Raw genomic sequence first — 17495 nt, forward strand, 5'->3', positions numbered from 1 at the left:
TTTTTAAACCATGCTTTCTCAGTCTATGACAAAGTAATCGACAATTAAAAAAGAAATGCTTGCACCACGTGTGTTGACCCGGAGACCGGAACAAAACAAGAAAGCACGCACACGAACACACATTGGCTTTGGAGGTAAGCGAAACAATCTTATTTGAATCTTACGAATCCCTTGTTTTCTTTTCGTTAATATTGTTAAACTGGGCAGTTACTGTAAGTGAAGTGACAACATGTACAAAAGTAAAGCTGAATTCCCAAATGTACTGTCTTACCTGCAGCTGAACCCATCCTGCCCTACTATGAGCTAAATGTACTGTTTTAGACCCCTAATAAAATGTAATTAGTTTATATCAGTACTGGTCAGGTGGTAGCAGCATGTGACACGTGCCAGAGGTCCATCAGTTAATGCAGGGTATCGCATCTTACACGATCAGATATGAAAGGCTCTACTGTATACAAATGTGTTGCAAGACTCATTATGCATTAAACTCAAACCTCTCTTACCAAACTAGAATTCGTAATTACTATGGGCACATGGTCAGCACCATAATTTTTTTTTATCATTAAAACACTGAAATATACAGTTAACATAGCGTTCAAATATGTTGTTTTCAGTTCAAATACAATTAATTAAAGCAGAAGCTGCAAAACTATTTTTACGGGGCATTTTATTCGTATTTTTGCGCTACTCGCATTCCCTCACAGACAACGTCAAGTAAATCTGAAAGTATGAACCTGCCAGCAGCCTAAAAGCTGTAGCACATGTGAAAATACCTTGATCTTTGGGAGCATCCCGAATAGATGTTAAGCAAAAACAGAAATGTTATTTGAATGTTAATGCCATCACACAAATAATCACATGTTGGTACTGTAGCTTGTACAGTGCTCTCAAATATTCCAGTGATTCATGGCAAATACGCATTTCAAGTTTAACAACATTGGTTAACATTTTTGACGGATTAATACCTTACTTTGCCCTTTTGAAAAAAAAAAAAAAACACTCTGAATGTGGTACAGCTGCCAGAATAGAAGAATTTGAAAAATGTCTGGTTGTGCTTTTGGCAAGTCTCTTACTATTATCACTGAAAGATCTGATTGCCTCTGAAACGCTAGACATGTCAAAGCTGCCTGTTTAATCTAGCATTCCTGAACAATGGTCTGCTAATTCTAATTAAGTTGTTGTTCATATTTATGTAAAAGTACACGCATTGCAATAACTTATATAGGCGATTCTGCTCAGTAAACACGTGGGAATTCATCCATTAAAAAAAAAAAAAATCAAACAGGAAACACTTTTTCTAGAACTGAATGTACAATGGCTTGTTAAAGTGTCTGTAGCTAACTAAAGTAATTCCATATATGTACTTTGATTCTCTATATACATCTTAATCACATTATACAGTTTAATAAAGAAAAAAAAAACACAAGTACTCCACTTGATAAAAGAGATCTCTATTTGCAAACCTTGCTTCCAGGTAGTGCTTCACTTGGAGAGTGAAATAATCCCCACCCCTTCAATTCTGTCTTCCCTGTCATTAACCAACCAGCTGCTTCCCACCTATTGAATGACATGCACTGCTGCCAGGAATTTTGAAGTAAAACAGATTTCCTGCAAATAAGGAAAGCAAACTTTGAACATTCTTTAACCTAATGTAGTAGCACATATCACATTTTAAAACGAAAATACATATTTTATATAGCATGTGTTTCTTTAAAAACTGCACATTTGAGATCTTCCAAGCGAAGTGCACATTCAATTAAATTCATGGAATTATTTTGTTAGCTACAATTGCTTAATGGACAGAGGAAAATATATATATATATATATATATATATATATATATATATATATATATATATATATATATATATATATATAATTTTCCTCTGTCTGTGTATGTTGGGATAATTTGGGATTATTTTCGTGTTCGGGCTGGGGTTGCCTTGCGAATGACCCCATAGAGATTCAGAACATTCACTTAATTCGAACCCGACAAGAAGATCATTTGATAACACAAGCAGTGAGCAGTTACGTCACAGTGTGCGTCGGTCTTCTAATTAAAGCTACAGTACCACGTTAGCTGTGCAGTACGCAACACAACAGAATAAAATAACTCATTAAATAGCAACAACACACAGACACACATTATATATATATATATATATATATATATATATATATATATATATATATATATATATATATATATATATATATATATCATAGTCATGTTGAGATCACAAGATAAACTAGACCATATTTATAAAGCATTTACCACCGTGCTAAGTTTGCAGCATTAGTAAAACAAAAAATGAATTTATAATGTTACAGAACTACCAAATCCTGACTAAGACGCACGTATGAACACTTCAATTAGAATCCCGAGTTATTTGTTTTAAGCCTTTTAACAACAACAAGCTAAATACTTAGTGAATATGCTCCATTATTTAGGGCTTTTTACATTTCATGTCATAATGTCAGGATCATAAGATCATTTATAGACATAATTGTTATTTTTATTTTTTCTATGTAATCATGAGCCACATTATGAATGACATAGTGGATATTCAGTCATGGGTAGTTTAGGGTTCATTTTATTTTATTACTAAAATACTAATTGTGAAGTGCAGTTTATTTATATTTAATGAAGGTATTCAAGGAATCAATGCTGGGACATTAGTTCTAATGTCAGTTGTTAATGTGAGTTAATCTTTGTGAAACTTAGAATGTGTGTGTGTGTGTGTGTGTGTGTGTGTGTGTGTGTGTGTGTGTATATGTGTGTGTATATGTATATATATATATATATATATATATATATATATATATATATATATATATATATATATATATATATTAGTTCTGAAATTATCATCGTTTTAAAATTTAAAATGTTAAATGTTTAATCTATGACTGAGCAGAACAAAACGAATATGCTTCCCCCACCTCATTTCCTCACAATAAGCCTTCACCTGTCGTTTTAGAAGCAGTTGCTGCTGGAATAGTTTGTTTTCGTTTTCAAACGGAAGTTCTCGAAAGCTATTGAATCAGCTTGTGAAATGATCCTGCGAGTATAGGTGCAAATCTAACTGTTAAAATAAGGAAGCGGCTACTTACTCTGTGGCTGGGGAAATAACAAACGCTTTGTTCTATTTCCCCATTTGAAGTTGTTTCATCAAAATGTGGGTTTTCTGCGGAATTTTGAAAATCAAAACTAGGTTCAAACTGAGGACTTATTAAAAAAAAAAAATGTTTACATAAAAATTGTCTATATAACAAATGAGAAGCTCAGAGTGGTATTTGACTTGCAGCTGTGAAAACAAGAAAGCTTTTTTTTAAAATGTTTTAGCAGCATAATAAATAATAGTTAAATTATATGCATGAGGTTTATTACATCTCAACTATGCTATAATCTTATACAAAGTGTCAAAGAAAATGTTGATTTTTTAAATGTTAAACAGTATATTACAGTATAGCGAAATAAGTAAAATTCAAAGTGTTGTATATGCCCTTGTAGTCATATACTTTATATTTAGTTCCATTACATAAATTACACCAAGTTTTCCCTGGTCTTTAAGGTAATTTTTCGCATTGGATTGATTGCATTAGTAAACATAAAAAGCCATTGTCGCCTTTTATTATTTTACTACTGTAATTACTTGTAGTAGTACTGGTAGTGTGTGTGTGTGTGTGTGTGTGTGTGTGTGTGTGTGTGTGTGTGTGTGTGCGTGCGTGCGTGTGTGTGTGTGTGTGTGTGTAATGTTCATTATTATTACTGTTTACTTTGTATAGATCGTCGACGTATATTTGCAAAAATAATGGATATTTTTTCAATATTTCAATAACTAATTAAAACATAACAACAATCCTTCGTTTAATGTTTGTTCAGATTTGCCTTACAGTCTTTGTTTGTTCAGATTTGCCTTACAGTCTTCCAAACTATTTAGCCTTTTCGTTTATATTTTCGTTTTCATTCTAAAAAAATAAATAATAATAAGTACTAAAAACAATACAATTAACATAACAGTAATAAACCGTGGTAGCAGGAGTCAAGATATATCGAATTCAGTAATCAAAAATGCAAAACCTTTTATCTAATGGGGTAAAGACTACATTAGCTGCATAATAAACCCTGCTATTAATGTGTCAGCGATCATGAGGATCAAAAGGTTACTCCCATGTAATAAATACACTTTGAAAATTCCAAAGACCGTTTAAACAGCATACATTTCGCTTTGACGTGTTAGAATCCGACTTCCATTCCAGCTACAAGGTGCCATCAATAAATACTGGATGGAAAGACAAAGCTACAGAACATCAGCAGATGGTCAAAATCAATATAGTACCACTATAGCCACTTTTAAGAGTGTCGCACACTATTTGGCTATTCCATTTACTGTACTTGGTATCTAATATCCAGGGTAACACATTTCCATACACGCAGTCTGTACAACAGTAAGGTTCCCAACAACTGCATACAAACTTTCAACAAATTGGTACCTAAATTAAAAGAAAAACATGAATAGATATACGTGTGACCGCTAGTGGTGATGTTATATGACCACATACATTTGTGGATATATAACACCGTGTAACAATTTTTTGTTTTGTTTTTTTTGTTCCTGGGTAGTAAGTGTTATTTCCTAATTGCTCATGCCTCAAAAGTATAGAAAATGGCTATTATTCCCCACAGACTTTGCTTTTGTGACCAGGACAGTGATATTTCAAAATATCACTATTTCCAATGGGAAAACGGGCAAATGTGTGTCTTTTCGTTCACATAAAGTCAGAAAAAAAACAACATATGAATCCAAATTAACATGTATTTATACTAAAGTAATACAAAAATGACTACAAAAGATTTAGAAGTGAGTAGTTTTTCGAGATTTACGATTATACTGTATCCACAGTCATATGTTGTTTTTTCTGACTTTATGTGAACGAAAAGACACACATTTGCCCGTTTTCCCATTGGAGATAGTGATATTTTGAAATATCACTGTCCTGGTCACAAAAGCAAAGTTTGTGGGGAATAATAGCCATTTTCTATACTTTTGAGGCATAAGCAATTAGGAAATAACACTTACTACCCAGGAACAAAAATTGTGTTACATAGTGTAATCAGCACACTGATTCAAAAACACGAATTACATTTAATTTGTACACAGAAGATAAGGCCAGCGTGTACCTGACAAAGTATCTGAATAAACGAATATATTGTATGAGATGGTAATATTTATGGATATTTGGCGATTTGTAAGCATGTATGAAGGGCTATATATGTGTATGTATACGGGGCTGTGTAGGTTTATGTATATGTATGGACAGATTTAATTTAATGAAAGCATGCAAATATGCCCAGACTCACTTCTTCCACTGTTTTTTATGAGCTGGACAATTTCTTTGTAATCAATCTTCTGTGGCTCAGGGTAAAGATAGGAACTGACAGTCATGTTTTCCAACTCCAAGATGCTGTAGATACCCTCAATTAAAAAGTAATAGGGACGGTCATCCGTTTTGATATCATGGTAGATTATAACAGCCCGAGAAGTCCAGTTAAAATAAGAGTGGACATAATTGGCAAACTCTCCAAGTTTTGTAGTGGAGGGCCCCGTTCTCACAACAGTCTTGTACTCATCCTTTCTGGCAAACCCATAAGCGGGAGCCCAAGCTGTGATCAGAGGGAGTTTCCAGTGGGTGGCAAACCTGCCCACCGAAGCAGCAGAGTAGACGCACCCAGGTCCAATAAAAACGTCAGGGTTCGTGTACAGCTTTAAATCCACCGCGATTATTTGGGCCAGTGTCTGAGAGCATCCTCCTTCGTCCTCGGTGCTTTCGGTCACCACGTTGATGCTGTAACCCTTCAACAGTCTGTCGTCCTTCTGAATGGCTTCGTTTGCCATGTGAATGGCTGGGGTGACCCTTGGGAGAGCCCAGGGATATTTGCTGTAATTGTTGGGCAACATCACAGCCATTGTGATGTTCTTTTTTAGATTTGATTGACCAGTTGTCAAAAGAGAAGAAATGAACATTAAAAGTAAGCCATATCCAAGTTGCATTTGGTATCCAAAACCCATTTTGACAGAGCAGGTAGAAGATTTCACATTAGGCTTAGATTAGGAAAAAAAAAAAAAAAACACCTGGTGACACAAACGTTGACTTAAAAAATAAAGTGCAACTGAGAGTCCAAAAGCAGACGTTATTACTTTTGTGTCTTAATTAAATGCACAATATATATTATTCATAATATTCCACAGCTTTTTTTTTCCCTTCAGGTTAAAATAAATTCATCCGGGTTCCGTTTAACTCTTTGCAGAAGTTTTTGCAGGCCGTAACTGACATGTGTCCCGTTGCCAGTTCAGACGCTTCTCTCGCTACTCTTCAGCGAGTCCTGTCTTGTGTGTGTGTTAGCATCCATCCAGAGGACTCCAACATCAGCTAACCGCTCAGCTCTGCCCGCCTCAAAACGTCATACAAAGGCAGGTACAATAGTCCAAATAAAATAGATTAACGGCGCCATCTGCTGGACAACCCCAAAACAAAATGATTGTACTGCAGTTTCAGAAACACTGCCGTCACCAGATATTACTATTGCCACTGCTGAAGCTTCTGCTACTGTTACAAATAATAATGCACATTTAAAAACCAGGCTATTACCCCATAAATCTACATATTGTGAATTTCCATTCACTACAATATGCCTCAGATGTGCAGTTTTGAAAGAAACATGTTACAGAGAACATGCTCAAATATATGGCAATACTCTCAGTGAATGAAATCTGTTTGCAAGCCTTGTTTTCAAGTACTGTAGAACTGGAGAGATGTCCTTATCCCAAAAGAGTTCTTAATTTGTTTGCCTTACATTCAGGAGGCCTGTTATTATTATCACTGTGCCCCATACACTTCAGGCCAAGTTGAGCAAAGCTGTTTTACTTGATTCCAACCCTGTTCTATGTTTACCAATTTAAACTAATTACACTGAACACACGCATGCGCGCACACGCACACACAGAGACTTCATCCACATCCTACAGAAGTTAAGTATTTCATTTTTTTTTTTTTTTTATATCTCTTAACCCTTTGGTAACCCTCAGGGGTCAGAAATGGGCACCCTTGAGTTAAATTTAGTGTAGGCCTATCCTCAGAGATTCTTCCCTGTCTGGCCTGTGTCACAGTTCAGGATTCACTTTGACTGAGTGCATAACAAATGGCTTTCCCCACCCTTGTATTCAACAGCAGGGACAGGCAACCTTCTCGTCCAGATATTTGTTACAAGCATGTCTTTAATTGCTAAAATCATCCAATTCTGCTCCTAACTAGCTCATAGAGCGCTTAATAAATGATTCCTGATTCCAAGGTATGGGGTAGGCAGTGTTACAACTAACCCCAATACATTCCGACATTGGAGTAACAAGATTTATCATCCCGTTTATGTTTAAGGTAAAATAACAACAACAACAAAAAAAAAAGATTGAATAAAGATTATTTTAAAACCAATAAAAAGGTATGAGTAGGCTCTAAACACCTACAAAATGATGTTCTTATTTTTAGCATTTATCTGGTTATTTCAAAGTTGCTGCTTTGGACAGTCATTAATAATGGGGACTAGTGTGCCATCTGCTGGTCAAACCATCAAACTTCATCTAAACTGCAGCATTTTAGTTTTTTATATAAAACATTACTGAGCTGCTATATCTTGCTTATATGAATTATCTGTCAATTTCAATTAACTATTTCCCAAATCTGTCACTTTATCAATCTTAACTTCATATATGTCACCTAATTAATTTCACTTTTATAACTGTGAGGGTGTAAAACAGTTACTTGTTCTGCAAAAGTGGAGAGGAAATAAATGATCATTTTTTAGCATTCAATAAGCCATAAGAGGTCATGTTGGTGGTAACGTCTATAAATGTTTGTCATCTTTATGAAGATTTGTTTTCACGATTGTAAGGCACTTTGTTGTTATTATTATTATTATTATTATTATTATTATTATTATTATTGTGTGTTTAGAAGAAAACAGATTTCTGAATTAAAAAGAGATGGGCCATTCATGAAAATGTAATGTTTTTTAAATTCGATATGGCACTGATATCAAACTAGTAATGTAGCAAGCCAAAAGACTTGATCAAACATGTATTATATTACATAGTGTTGTATTTGAATTATTTACACAATAAAGGTGGGACCAGTAATACTGCTGATAACACAAAATAAGAGGTAACAAAACAGACTGCAAAACCTTGGTTATCACTCCACATTGCCTATAGCACTGGAATAGTTCATGTTTCAGTGGGTTGGGGGCACACAATCAGATCAGCACAAAAAAGCACAACATATATAAATAAACCTTTTAAGAAAACAAACCATTTTGGACAAACCATGCCTGTGCTTGCTGAGCCACAGTTCAAAATTGGATTAAACATTTCCTTTAGCTGGTTCACCTGGTGTTTCATTTGTTGGAGAAATGTTTCCAATTAGCTGGGTAACCTGTTCTTTCAAATCGCCTACATTACCCAGGTAACCTGTACATCCTCATTACATGGAAACCTGCACTTCCTTCAGTGTTTTCACCTTCTCCCTTGGCCCTCTAATTGGAGAATATGAATATGTACACTCAAGAACACAGAAATTGCCCCATCTGAAGGTGGTAGCCACATTGAAAAAATTCGACAAAGAGGTTTGGGAAGGTTTTCTATGTAATTAATTACAGCTTTGTCCATGTGGTGCCACCAGGGACCATATGGTACACAAACTAGCGTGTCATATAGAAAAGGGTATAAAAGGAAGGTATTCGGTGGTCACTGCGTTGAGATCTTCATGCTCCCTTTTGTCCCGGACCAGGGGTACTTATGTTCGAGATCTTCAGCAATCAGCTCTCACAGTAGTGCAATTGTGCCAAGAAGTACAGTTACCGTTGCAGTAAGCACTTTACAGAAATCCAAAAATAATGTTTCAATGGTGCATAAATATACAAAAATAAAACATTTCTAAAACCGACAGGCCATTGAGTTCATTCATCAGTTGCATCCCAGATGACACCTATTGCCAGCAAGAGTTTGTACTGTAATTGGTATCATCGGGAGACACGTTCACAGTATACACAGCTGCATGTGCTACAAGCCAAGCTGCAGCTACTGTTTGTAAAAGTTAGCTCGGGGTAACTCTCGGGTGAGAATAATGAATAGGCGCATTCAAACACTTTCATCCGGGTGCACCGTGCTGCTACCTGGCCGGAAAGAATGAAGACACTAATTCTGTAACTGCAGCCAAAGACATAAACAGTGCCACGAAGCAACCAGACACTCCGGAACTGCCTGAAGCAGTTCAGAATTCATAAAAACTACTGAAAGTTAGTTCAAGTGATCCAAAAGACAGGAAACAGCACAGCAAATGGTGATACATCTTATAAACACTGTTATAACTTATATGGACATGATACTGGCTCTATACCGCTATGTCGCTAGTGGCCATAGGGGGGGAACTGAAGAAGACAAAATGTTCCTATAAAAAATGAAATATTTGTAATGTCAGTGAATGCAATACCTAAGATTTGCAATTTTGAAAAAAGTTACAGTAGGTTTTTTTTTTTTTTTTTAACCACCCTTTATTCCAACAGCGACGATTGTAGTTTAATGCTTTACCAGTTGATGGCAGCAAAGACACATTAAATGAAACATCAGATATTAAAGAAAAACTTCTGTGGTATACTCCACAACCTCTCTACCCATTTATAGCTAAACTTCAAAATACATTTAATTATTTTTTTTAATTTAAACTTTTAATAAGTTTTCAAATATTTAAATCAGCTGTAAAACAAATACAGTATTTATTGACCTCTTTGTGTAAAGCAGGGGTTCTCAAACTATGAGGCATGCAACTGTTCCAGGGGAGGCGCAGTGCCTGTCCCTGCCACCTTGTTTGTTTAGTTAAAGATGCCGCTCTCTGCCTCTGTAATGTACAGACTTTTAGTTTAGCGAGATTCAGATAATAAGCAGACACCAGACGCTAATATGCTCTCTTTTAATGCCAAGCAGTACAGAAACATAAGCACTAGCCCTCTAAAAACTCACTACACAGACTCTCCGTAGAGGGACGCACACCTCAGAGCGACAACCCCTGCTGGCACTGCAGCCAGCCCGGCCACCATCGCGTCCGATTCCGTTATCCAGCAAGAGTTACCCTTGACCCCGGTGGGAAGCTACAGCCGGACTGCGTACAGGAGGAATCGCCAGTCCGAGCTCCTACCACCCCTGAGGCAAAAATCACCAGGCAGCGGCTGTGGGTCAGATTGGTCAGGGCAGCAGCCTGAGCCTTCCCTTACAGCTCAACGGAGTGGTGTGTCACGCCATGGTCGATACCAGCAGTCTGGTTCAACCCGGTGCCCCACCTCCACGAAGATGAAAATGATGACTGGAAAGCTGATGCTGATGCTGGGCTGACAAGTAATGTCTATTCAGATTGGGTACCATGCCGTACAGCATGAATTTTGGCTGGTGCCAATCTGGGACGACTACAGTATCGGCATGGAGCTGCTTACTAGGCTGGAGGAATGCCTGGATGTGAGTGGAGGGGCTGTGGATCAGCTCTACACAGGGGACATCCGCCTCTTGCATGTGGAGGCGGCGATGGAGGACCCCTCCAGAAGCAGCAATGGAGACAGAGCAACAGCCTATCCAGGTGGACACCATACCCCAGTTGCCAGAAAGCCACTGCACATGCATCTTTCACCAGACAGCCAGCAGCTCTCTTAATCGAGCCACCCTAATCTTGTGCAACAGCCACAGCCATCCTATCCGCTCCCCTGGATTGATGACGTTTTGTAATGTGTTACAGGATCGCAGTGTTAGCTCACTGGACTTGAGAAGTGGATACTGTGAAAATTGCGCTAGCCCCCAAAACTTTTCCTAAAACTGCTTTTACCTGGGTCCCGGAGTGGCTTATCTGGTAAAAGCACAGCTGTGTGATGTGCAGGGTGTCATACAGTACAGGTTTGCATCCTGGCTGTGCGAAGAAGACAGTCTTCACTGGGGTTTTCCAAAGGGAGTGTTGCATTGGCTCTGGAGCGCCGGTGGGTTAGGGAGGCAAAATCGTCAGGGACTGTTTCTCCTCACTGCACTATAGTGAACCCTGATGGCCAGGCACCCAGTGAGTTCAAAAGCAGACACCTGCAGGGCTGGCTTTTGTCTTCCAGAGGTCGGCAGCTCACTGACATCTGCTCTCAAGTTCCTGGGTGTAAAAAAGGAAGCTGACTCGTCGTGAGATTGGAGGACTCCCACTAAACCTTCAGTTCTTTTGAGCTGTGGGGGAAATTGCCGCAGCAGGGGGAACAATGACTGGACATTTCTAATTGGGGTGCTTGCCTCTGTGCTACGCAAAGTGAGTGTCGTGACCTGGACGATCTGCTGGTACATGCATCCACTTTCGCAGGGGCTGTAGGAACCTTACAACTGTGTTTGCATGGATCCGCCAAGTGGGGCTTCTAGGACAAATCATGGTGGCAAATGGCGTGCCTATGGATTCTGAGAAAGAGACCGCTGTGCAGGAATGGCCCACTCCCAACTCTGTCCGAGATGTGTGCAGTTTCATGGGACTGACCTCATACTACCACCAATTTGTGAAGGATGTTGCAAGTATTCCTCAGACACTGAACAAAAGGGGGCTGTAAAACGACTTTCCAGACAACCTCCGGATAGACCACACCTCCTTGTGCTGGCTGCTTGGCTTCAAGGAATGACATACTTTGTGATCCTGGGATGGAACCTCCAGTTGCCTCTCCTCACTATCAGTAAGAGCTGGCACACAGAGATCCTGAATAAAGGTTCCAGTGTTGATAAATAAAATATGTTCCCTACTGGTTGGGATACGCCTCCTCCCATTTCAGCTTGCTAAAAAAAAACAGTCCATGTCTCTGAATGGTAATTTCTTCAATTCCAAGTTTCCTTCTAGTTTCTATAATCCTGTGCATCACCTTTCTTCTAGCCAGGAAACCTGTATTGAATAGAATTAGACAGATGCATAAGCACCCTTCAGATTTGTGCACATTGTGGTGGTGAGTTGTGGAGTCCCACTTCTCTCTTCAACTTGATCATTTGATCTTGGATGTGAGACATGACACATATCAGTGATTACTGAGATATGAAGCACACAGCATTGAGCTACAATAAGAAAGACTGTGCTCCTGTGAAAAGTCTGCACCACTTTTTTTTAATATATAAATTAAATTAAATAATGGTTTGAAGGTTTAAATCAATAAGTATGTCGGTGACATACAGAATATCCCCATGCAATGGCTGTATACAAAACTAGACTTATCACTGTCATACAAAAGTTAATTCACATATCCTGCATCCACCATGTGGAAAAGTAAAATGTAACTGTGACTTACAAACGCATGGATCAATACACTCCCAGACTCTTCTATCCCCAATAACTTGTCATAAATGTCATGCACAGGTTTCACCACAACTTAATACATGCTATTTCAGCTATACTGTATGCTGAAATCTAGTGTGGCATGTAGATGTACAGACCAGGCACTTCCATTTGCCCCTTGATTCGGATACACTCAATAACTTGTTATGATAAAGTCCTATGAAGACTTCATTAGCTTGAAGCTATTTGTATTTTTCCCTTTGTGCAAGATATGGAACAAAGTGCTGTGGCTGAACATAATGGGCTCCATCAATAGTGAATGTAAATTGAAATCGAAATATCAACAGAAGAAAACAAGGAACTTGTACCACATTTTCCACTGTAAGAAGTAGACATTTCATGCCCCTGTAGAATACTTGCCAACTGCTATGCTTTCAGTGATGGCTACCCTGAAATACTGTGGCAGTCTCATTAACATTCTGACCTAACCACTTACTGGTCATAGCATGCTGTTCCATCGACTCGCCGTATCCAGGACCGGCGGGGTTCTGCCTGTTTCTATGTCGAAGCTAGTATTGTGTAGTACTTCATCGGCCTATGCCGTGAACGTCATTATCCTTAGGAGAGAGTGCGAGCAGTTAGTTCCAAAGCGGAAACTCCTCCCGAATCCTGACTGCGGGACCCACAGACACAGAAAAAAAAAAAGGATACCAACCAAATTAACACAAACCACCCGGAAACACACGCACATTCTACTATAAAACAAGAAAACTACAGCAAATAAAACGCTTAAGAAAAACGTAGCATTGACATAAAACTGTCTGTACAACAACTCGGAATATTTTTTTCTTGTAACAGTGTTTTTATGTTTTGAATCGAGCGTCCATCGGTGCTCCGACATTATAAGAGAACTGGACCGACCGGGCAATGATTCCCAATACCTGAATTTCAAGGAGCCTGAGAGGTAGGCACCAGTACTAATATCGGAGTTCTAGTTCGCTAAGCATGTAGTAAACACAAACTGATAACATCTGTGTCGTGTGTGTTTGGGGTTGCAACTTTGCACAGAGCTCGCCTGCTCAGTACAGTCGATAATATAAGATAAGAAACAAAGAAAATCTTTACCGCAACGCTAGACTTGCTGTTTATGTCCTGTGAATAAGCACCATATTAAAAATATAACACTTGAAAAATTACTAGAATTTTTTTTTTGGGGGGGGGGTTAGTATAGGGATTGTGCTGCATATAATAATTGGTTATTTGTATTATTGTGTAAACCAGAATCGTGAAGAGAAGAAAAAAAAATGCAATAATTCGTGTCTGTGCATGCTTGCGCTGACAACGCTGAGGGAGCTACAGTGACGCTGATGTTTAAGTTTGTGTTATTTTTTTTAATTTATTTTGCCACAGCCGTGTTACATTGATGTATCCATCCCGTGCATTGCTAGAGTTTCAATTGTTTTGGTGGTCGCCATGTTAAGATGGGGCTGCTTGAGAAGCGGCACAGAAATCGCTGATGCTGTATAGAGCTGGCCTGGACTTCTCACCAGGTCAATTAAGTGTGGGTTCCACCCACACACATACATACAGTACAGCATTCCCATGTCAGACTGACAACAGAGACACAGTTTTGCACCATAACACATATATATATATATATATATATATATATATATATATATATATATATATATATATATATATATTCGAATATACTGTACCCACTTTTTACCTCTAGCAGAGATCCCTGAAAAATATTGGTTGTCTCCCAAATAACAAAACCAAGCAGTTGCTTTTTTATTTAACATTGACTGTACAGAAGTCTTACTGATAATAAAAGTAGATTTTTTTTTTTTTTGGTTTAAATGCAACAGTTTTTTTTTTTTTTTTTTTGACCAAACTCATTCCAAAGTTCATCAGGGTTTGTTGTGGTACTCCAGTGTGGTACCTGTGTAACCAATTCACAGTATATCTGTATTGTATTAAATAGTGTGAAGAAAGGACTATAAGCAAAACAGATTTTGTTTTTCCTTAACCATTAATGTTTTTATATCAGTATATCAACAGTATCTTGATTCCTGTTCAGGTGTGGTGCTACAGGTGTATGTTTTCAAAGATTAAAGCAGTATTTTGTACATACAATATGTAATGCACATGTAACATTATTTTGTTTCTGGTGCTTACAATTTGCCATACCTACTTCTGTACTAGTTATACTGAAAAAAAGAGGAAGAGTCTGACCAGTGCTTGCCAGGCCAGATCTACACATGGAAACGTTGAAAATGGATAACTGTAAATGTCTTGCCTATATTCTATGGGAATGCTTCCTTTTTTATGACACAGTACATTTACAAAAATATGTGTTTTATAATATCCTTCTTTATGAGACGAACCATTGCTCTTAAACATTGTTATTGCAACACGATAGACAGTAAATGTGTTTGAGAACCATTTGTTTGTAACACAAGAAAATTATATGAATATATAATACGTACACATTATGTGTACCTACATATATTATGATTGAATTCAGTATATGGAATGTGATGTAAAAATGCTTCAGCCTTTTAACTGTAGACACTAACTTCTTTGACACAAATAATCCTTTGCTTTCAGTTCAGCACAAACCTTGTATTCATTAAACCTCTGGCATTGGTTGCAGGGGGTTGTAATGTGTTTATAAATTACAAGGGGCTGTGTAATTAAACATCTGAAGCAATATAGTCAGCTTAGAAGTCGATGCAGAAATGCAACTAACAGTAATCTGACAATATGTGAAATCGAACTCTGAGCAGTACCATAATGGCAAAAAAAGGAGTTAGCTAAATTGTTTACAGACCTGAAGGTTAATTCTTAGAACTACTACAGCTGCTTTAATAATGATCATTCCATTGAAATTCCACTTGTACTACAGTATTCAAATCGATATACCCCCACACGTTGGTTTTACAGTTCACAGCAAATCTTGTTTAGCTGAACTCCCACTGTAAGAACTTAATTGTATGACAGTCATTTACTCCTCAGTTGGAGCAATAAGACAAAAACTAGAAGAGTAAACATGTAGAACACTTGTAAAGAATTTATAGAGAATAAGCGATGGTTCCATGGACCCTATTCAATTAACAAGTACATATAAGTGAATGCAAAAAACAGATTAAGCAATGTCGAGCAAATTGGACTTAACATATTAACATAATTATCCTTGTTTTCTTTTTTTTAATTTTTTTTGTATTTGAATTCTTATTTTTCTAAATGCTCCCCAACCCTAACCCCCTCCCGAGTTTAAAAGCTTATTGGAGTTTTAATGAATATTGCTTCTGTAACTAGAATAGAAATATAGTCTTACAGGTCTTCTCTTCCTATATTTCTTGCTACTTACTCTACCTTCATGCTTAGTGTCACTTTAGGGAACTATGCGAAGGCAGGCAGCTAGGGGCTCAGTGACAGAGCAGGTTCATTTCTAACACATCATGTGTTTTCAAGTCTCGAAGACTGGGTTTAAAACTAACTCGGGTCACAGGTTGAAATGATTTAGTTGATCTCAACCTAGCTCCAGTGACATTAGTCCACATTACAAATTCACCACACAATTCAGGGCAATTGTCAGTCTATGTTGAATAGCAGATGGTTTTCAGGTTAGGATTGAGATGTGCTTGCAGAGCTGTGAGCTTAACTCTCCTGCAACCATCCGGGCAGACTGTAACCAGTGCCATCATCCCTCGTGTTTCAGGCGCACTAAATTACACAGTAAAATAAAGGAGCACAAAAATGGTTGGTAATCTTAAGAATATATTAAAATGTGTAAGAGCACTTAGTGTTGCAGAGGCACATAATCTGACAGTGGAGCTTTGGTTAATTTCTTCCAATGTCATTAAAAAAAAAAAAAAAAAAAAACAAACAAACATGGAAAACACCTGCCAAAATATTGTCAATATGTTGTGGGCAGCCAGGGTGGCACAGATTGATGTGACATGCTTGCAAAGTGTGTGGATTGTTCTGGAGGTATACAGTATGGTACTATTCCTCTATAAAAGTCACCTCTGATTAACCTTGTGACAGATACAGTGTATTCCAGTCATCCGTGCATAAACACTGTACAGTATGTCACACTGAGTTTTACACATTTCTACAGAACTGTGTATCCAATTTTTTAGTGAAACTTGCCAAAAAAGACCATGAACAGACCAGCTGTTCTGTGTTTAAAATGTAGTTCTGAAACAACTTTTTTTTTCTTTTTTGAAATGATCTTTTTCTCTGCTAGTGGAGATTTAGTGTAAATTAAGTGTACACACCTGGATATCCCTCATAATTTGAAAACAATAATAATAATAATAATCCATTTTAAATCCTGGATTTTCAAAAGTCTATAGGAATCTAGGATAAAAGATACCATTTTGGCTTCTGTTCACCGTGTAGTGTGGCCAACACAAACAAGGTTTGTTAGAAAGAGGGCAATAATAAACAACACTGCTTACACATTAGCATTGGTTTCTACTGTACTGTGGTTTTATTTAGACCAGAGGCCAAAGTTTCCTGCATTTTATAGAATATTCCCAATTTTATATTAACACATTGTTTACAAATGCCAGAAAACAGATTAGTACATAACATGTATTTCAGTATATTATATTGACTACTTATTCTGGATAGGTTGTTTTCTTAGTTTTACATCTCACAAATAGCAGTATCAGGATATGAAGATACAGTATAGAGGGACCTGGTGGTATGTCACAGTATCAGTTTTACATGTTCAGTAATGTACATATGGTAGGTGACGTTCATATTGATATAACATTATGAAAAAAAGTAATTTAGTGGTAGATGTACTGTACAGTACATACAGTATGGCCTGTGTTTGTTTCACGTTCAGCTTTTTTATAATTAAGTGATTTTCATGTTATCACCATGATTTGGTTTCACTGTTTTCATTTTAGTGATAATTAGAGAGAATAAAGAGACAGAAGAATCCCTAAATTGGTAGACCGGTGTTTGGTACCCTACATACTATATTTTTTTGTCTTAGAAATCCTCAGACATTGTTACATATCCAATGTAAAAGAGGTCAGTCACTGAGTGCAGCATGCTGAAGGCACAGTTCTGTTTACTTCCCTTGAAGGAAT

At 37.4% G+C, this 17495-nt stretch overlaps 2 protein-coding genes across 6 annotated transcripts in view; one reads left to right on the forward strand and one right to left on the reverse strand.

The window, feature by feature from the left end:
* LOC121301817 (atrial natriuretic peptide receptor 2) overlaps nucleotides 1–6409 on the reverse strand; it is a 53864-nt gene extending 47455 nt beyond the window's left edge. For both annotated transcript variants that reach the window (XM_041231431.1, XM_041231439.1), the window contains exon 1: nucleotides 5366–6409. In XM_041231431.1, coding sequence (XP_041087365.1) covers nucleotides 5366–6074 — 709 coding nt within the window. In that variant the 5' untranslated portion in view covers nucleotides 6075–6409. The remainder of the gene's footprint in view (nucleotides 1–5365) is intronic.
* Nucleotides 6410–12977: 6568 nt separating this feature from the next.
* The window catches only part of fer (fer (fps/fes related) tyrosine kinase), a 105712-nt gene continuing 101194 nt past the window's right edge, over nucleotides 12978–17495 (forward strand). For 2 of the 4 annotated variants that reach the window (XM_041231452.1, XM_041231460.1), the window contains exon 1: nucleotides 12986–13339. The gene's annotated coding sequence lies outside the window, so the exon portion shown is untranslated. Of the gene's footprint in view, nucleotides 13340–17495 lie in introns of all 4 variants that reach the window. The other 2 variants (XM_041231479.1, XM_041231470.1) reach the window with 2 other exon arrangements.

The sequence above is a fragment of the Polyodon spathula genome, chromosome 2 (assembly GCF_017654505.1).
Source record: "Polyodon spathula isolate WHYD16114869_AA chromosome 2, ASM1765450v1, whole genome shotgun sequence".
Lineage (NCBI taxonomy): Eukaryota > Metazoa > Chordata > Actinopteri > Acipenseriformes > Polyodontidae > Polyodon > Polyodon spathula.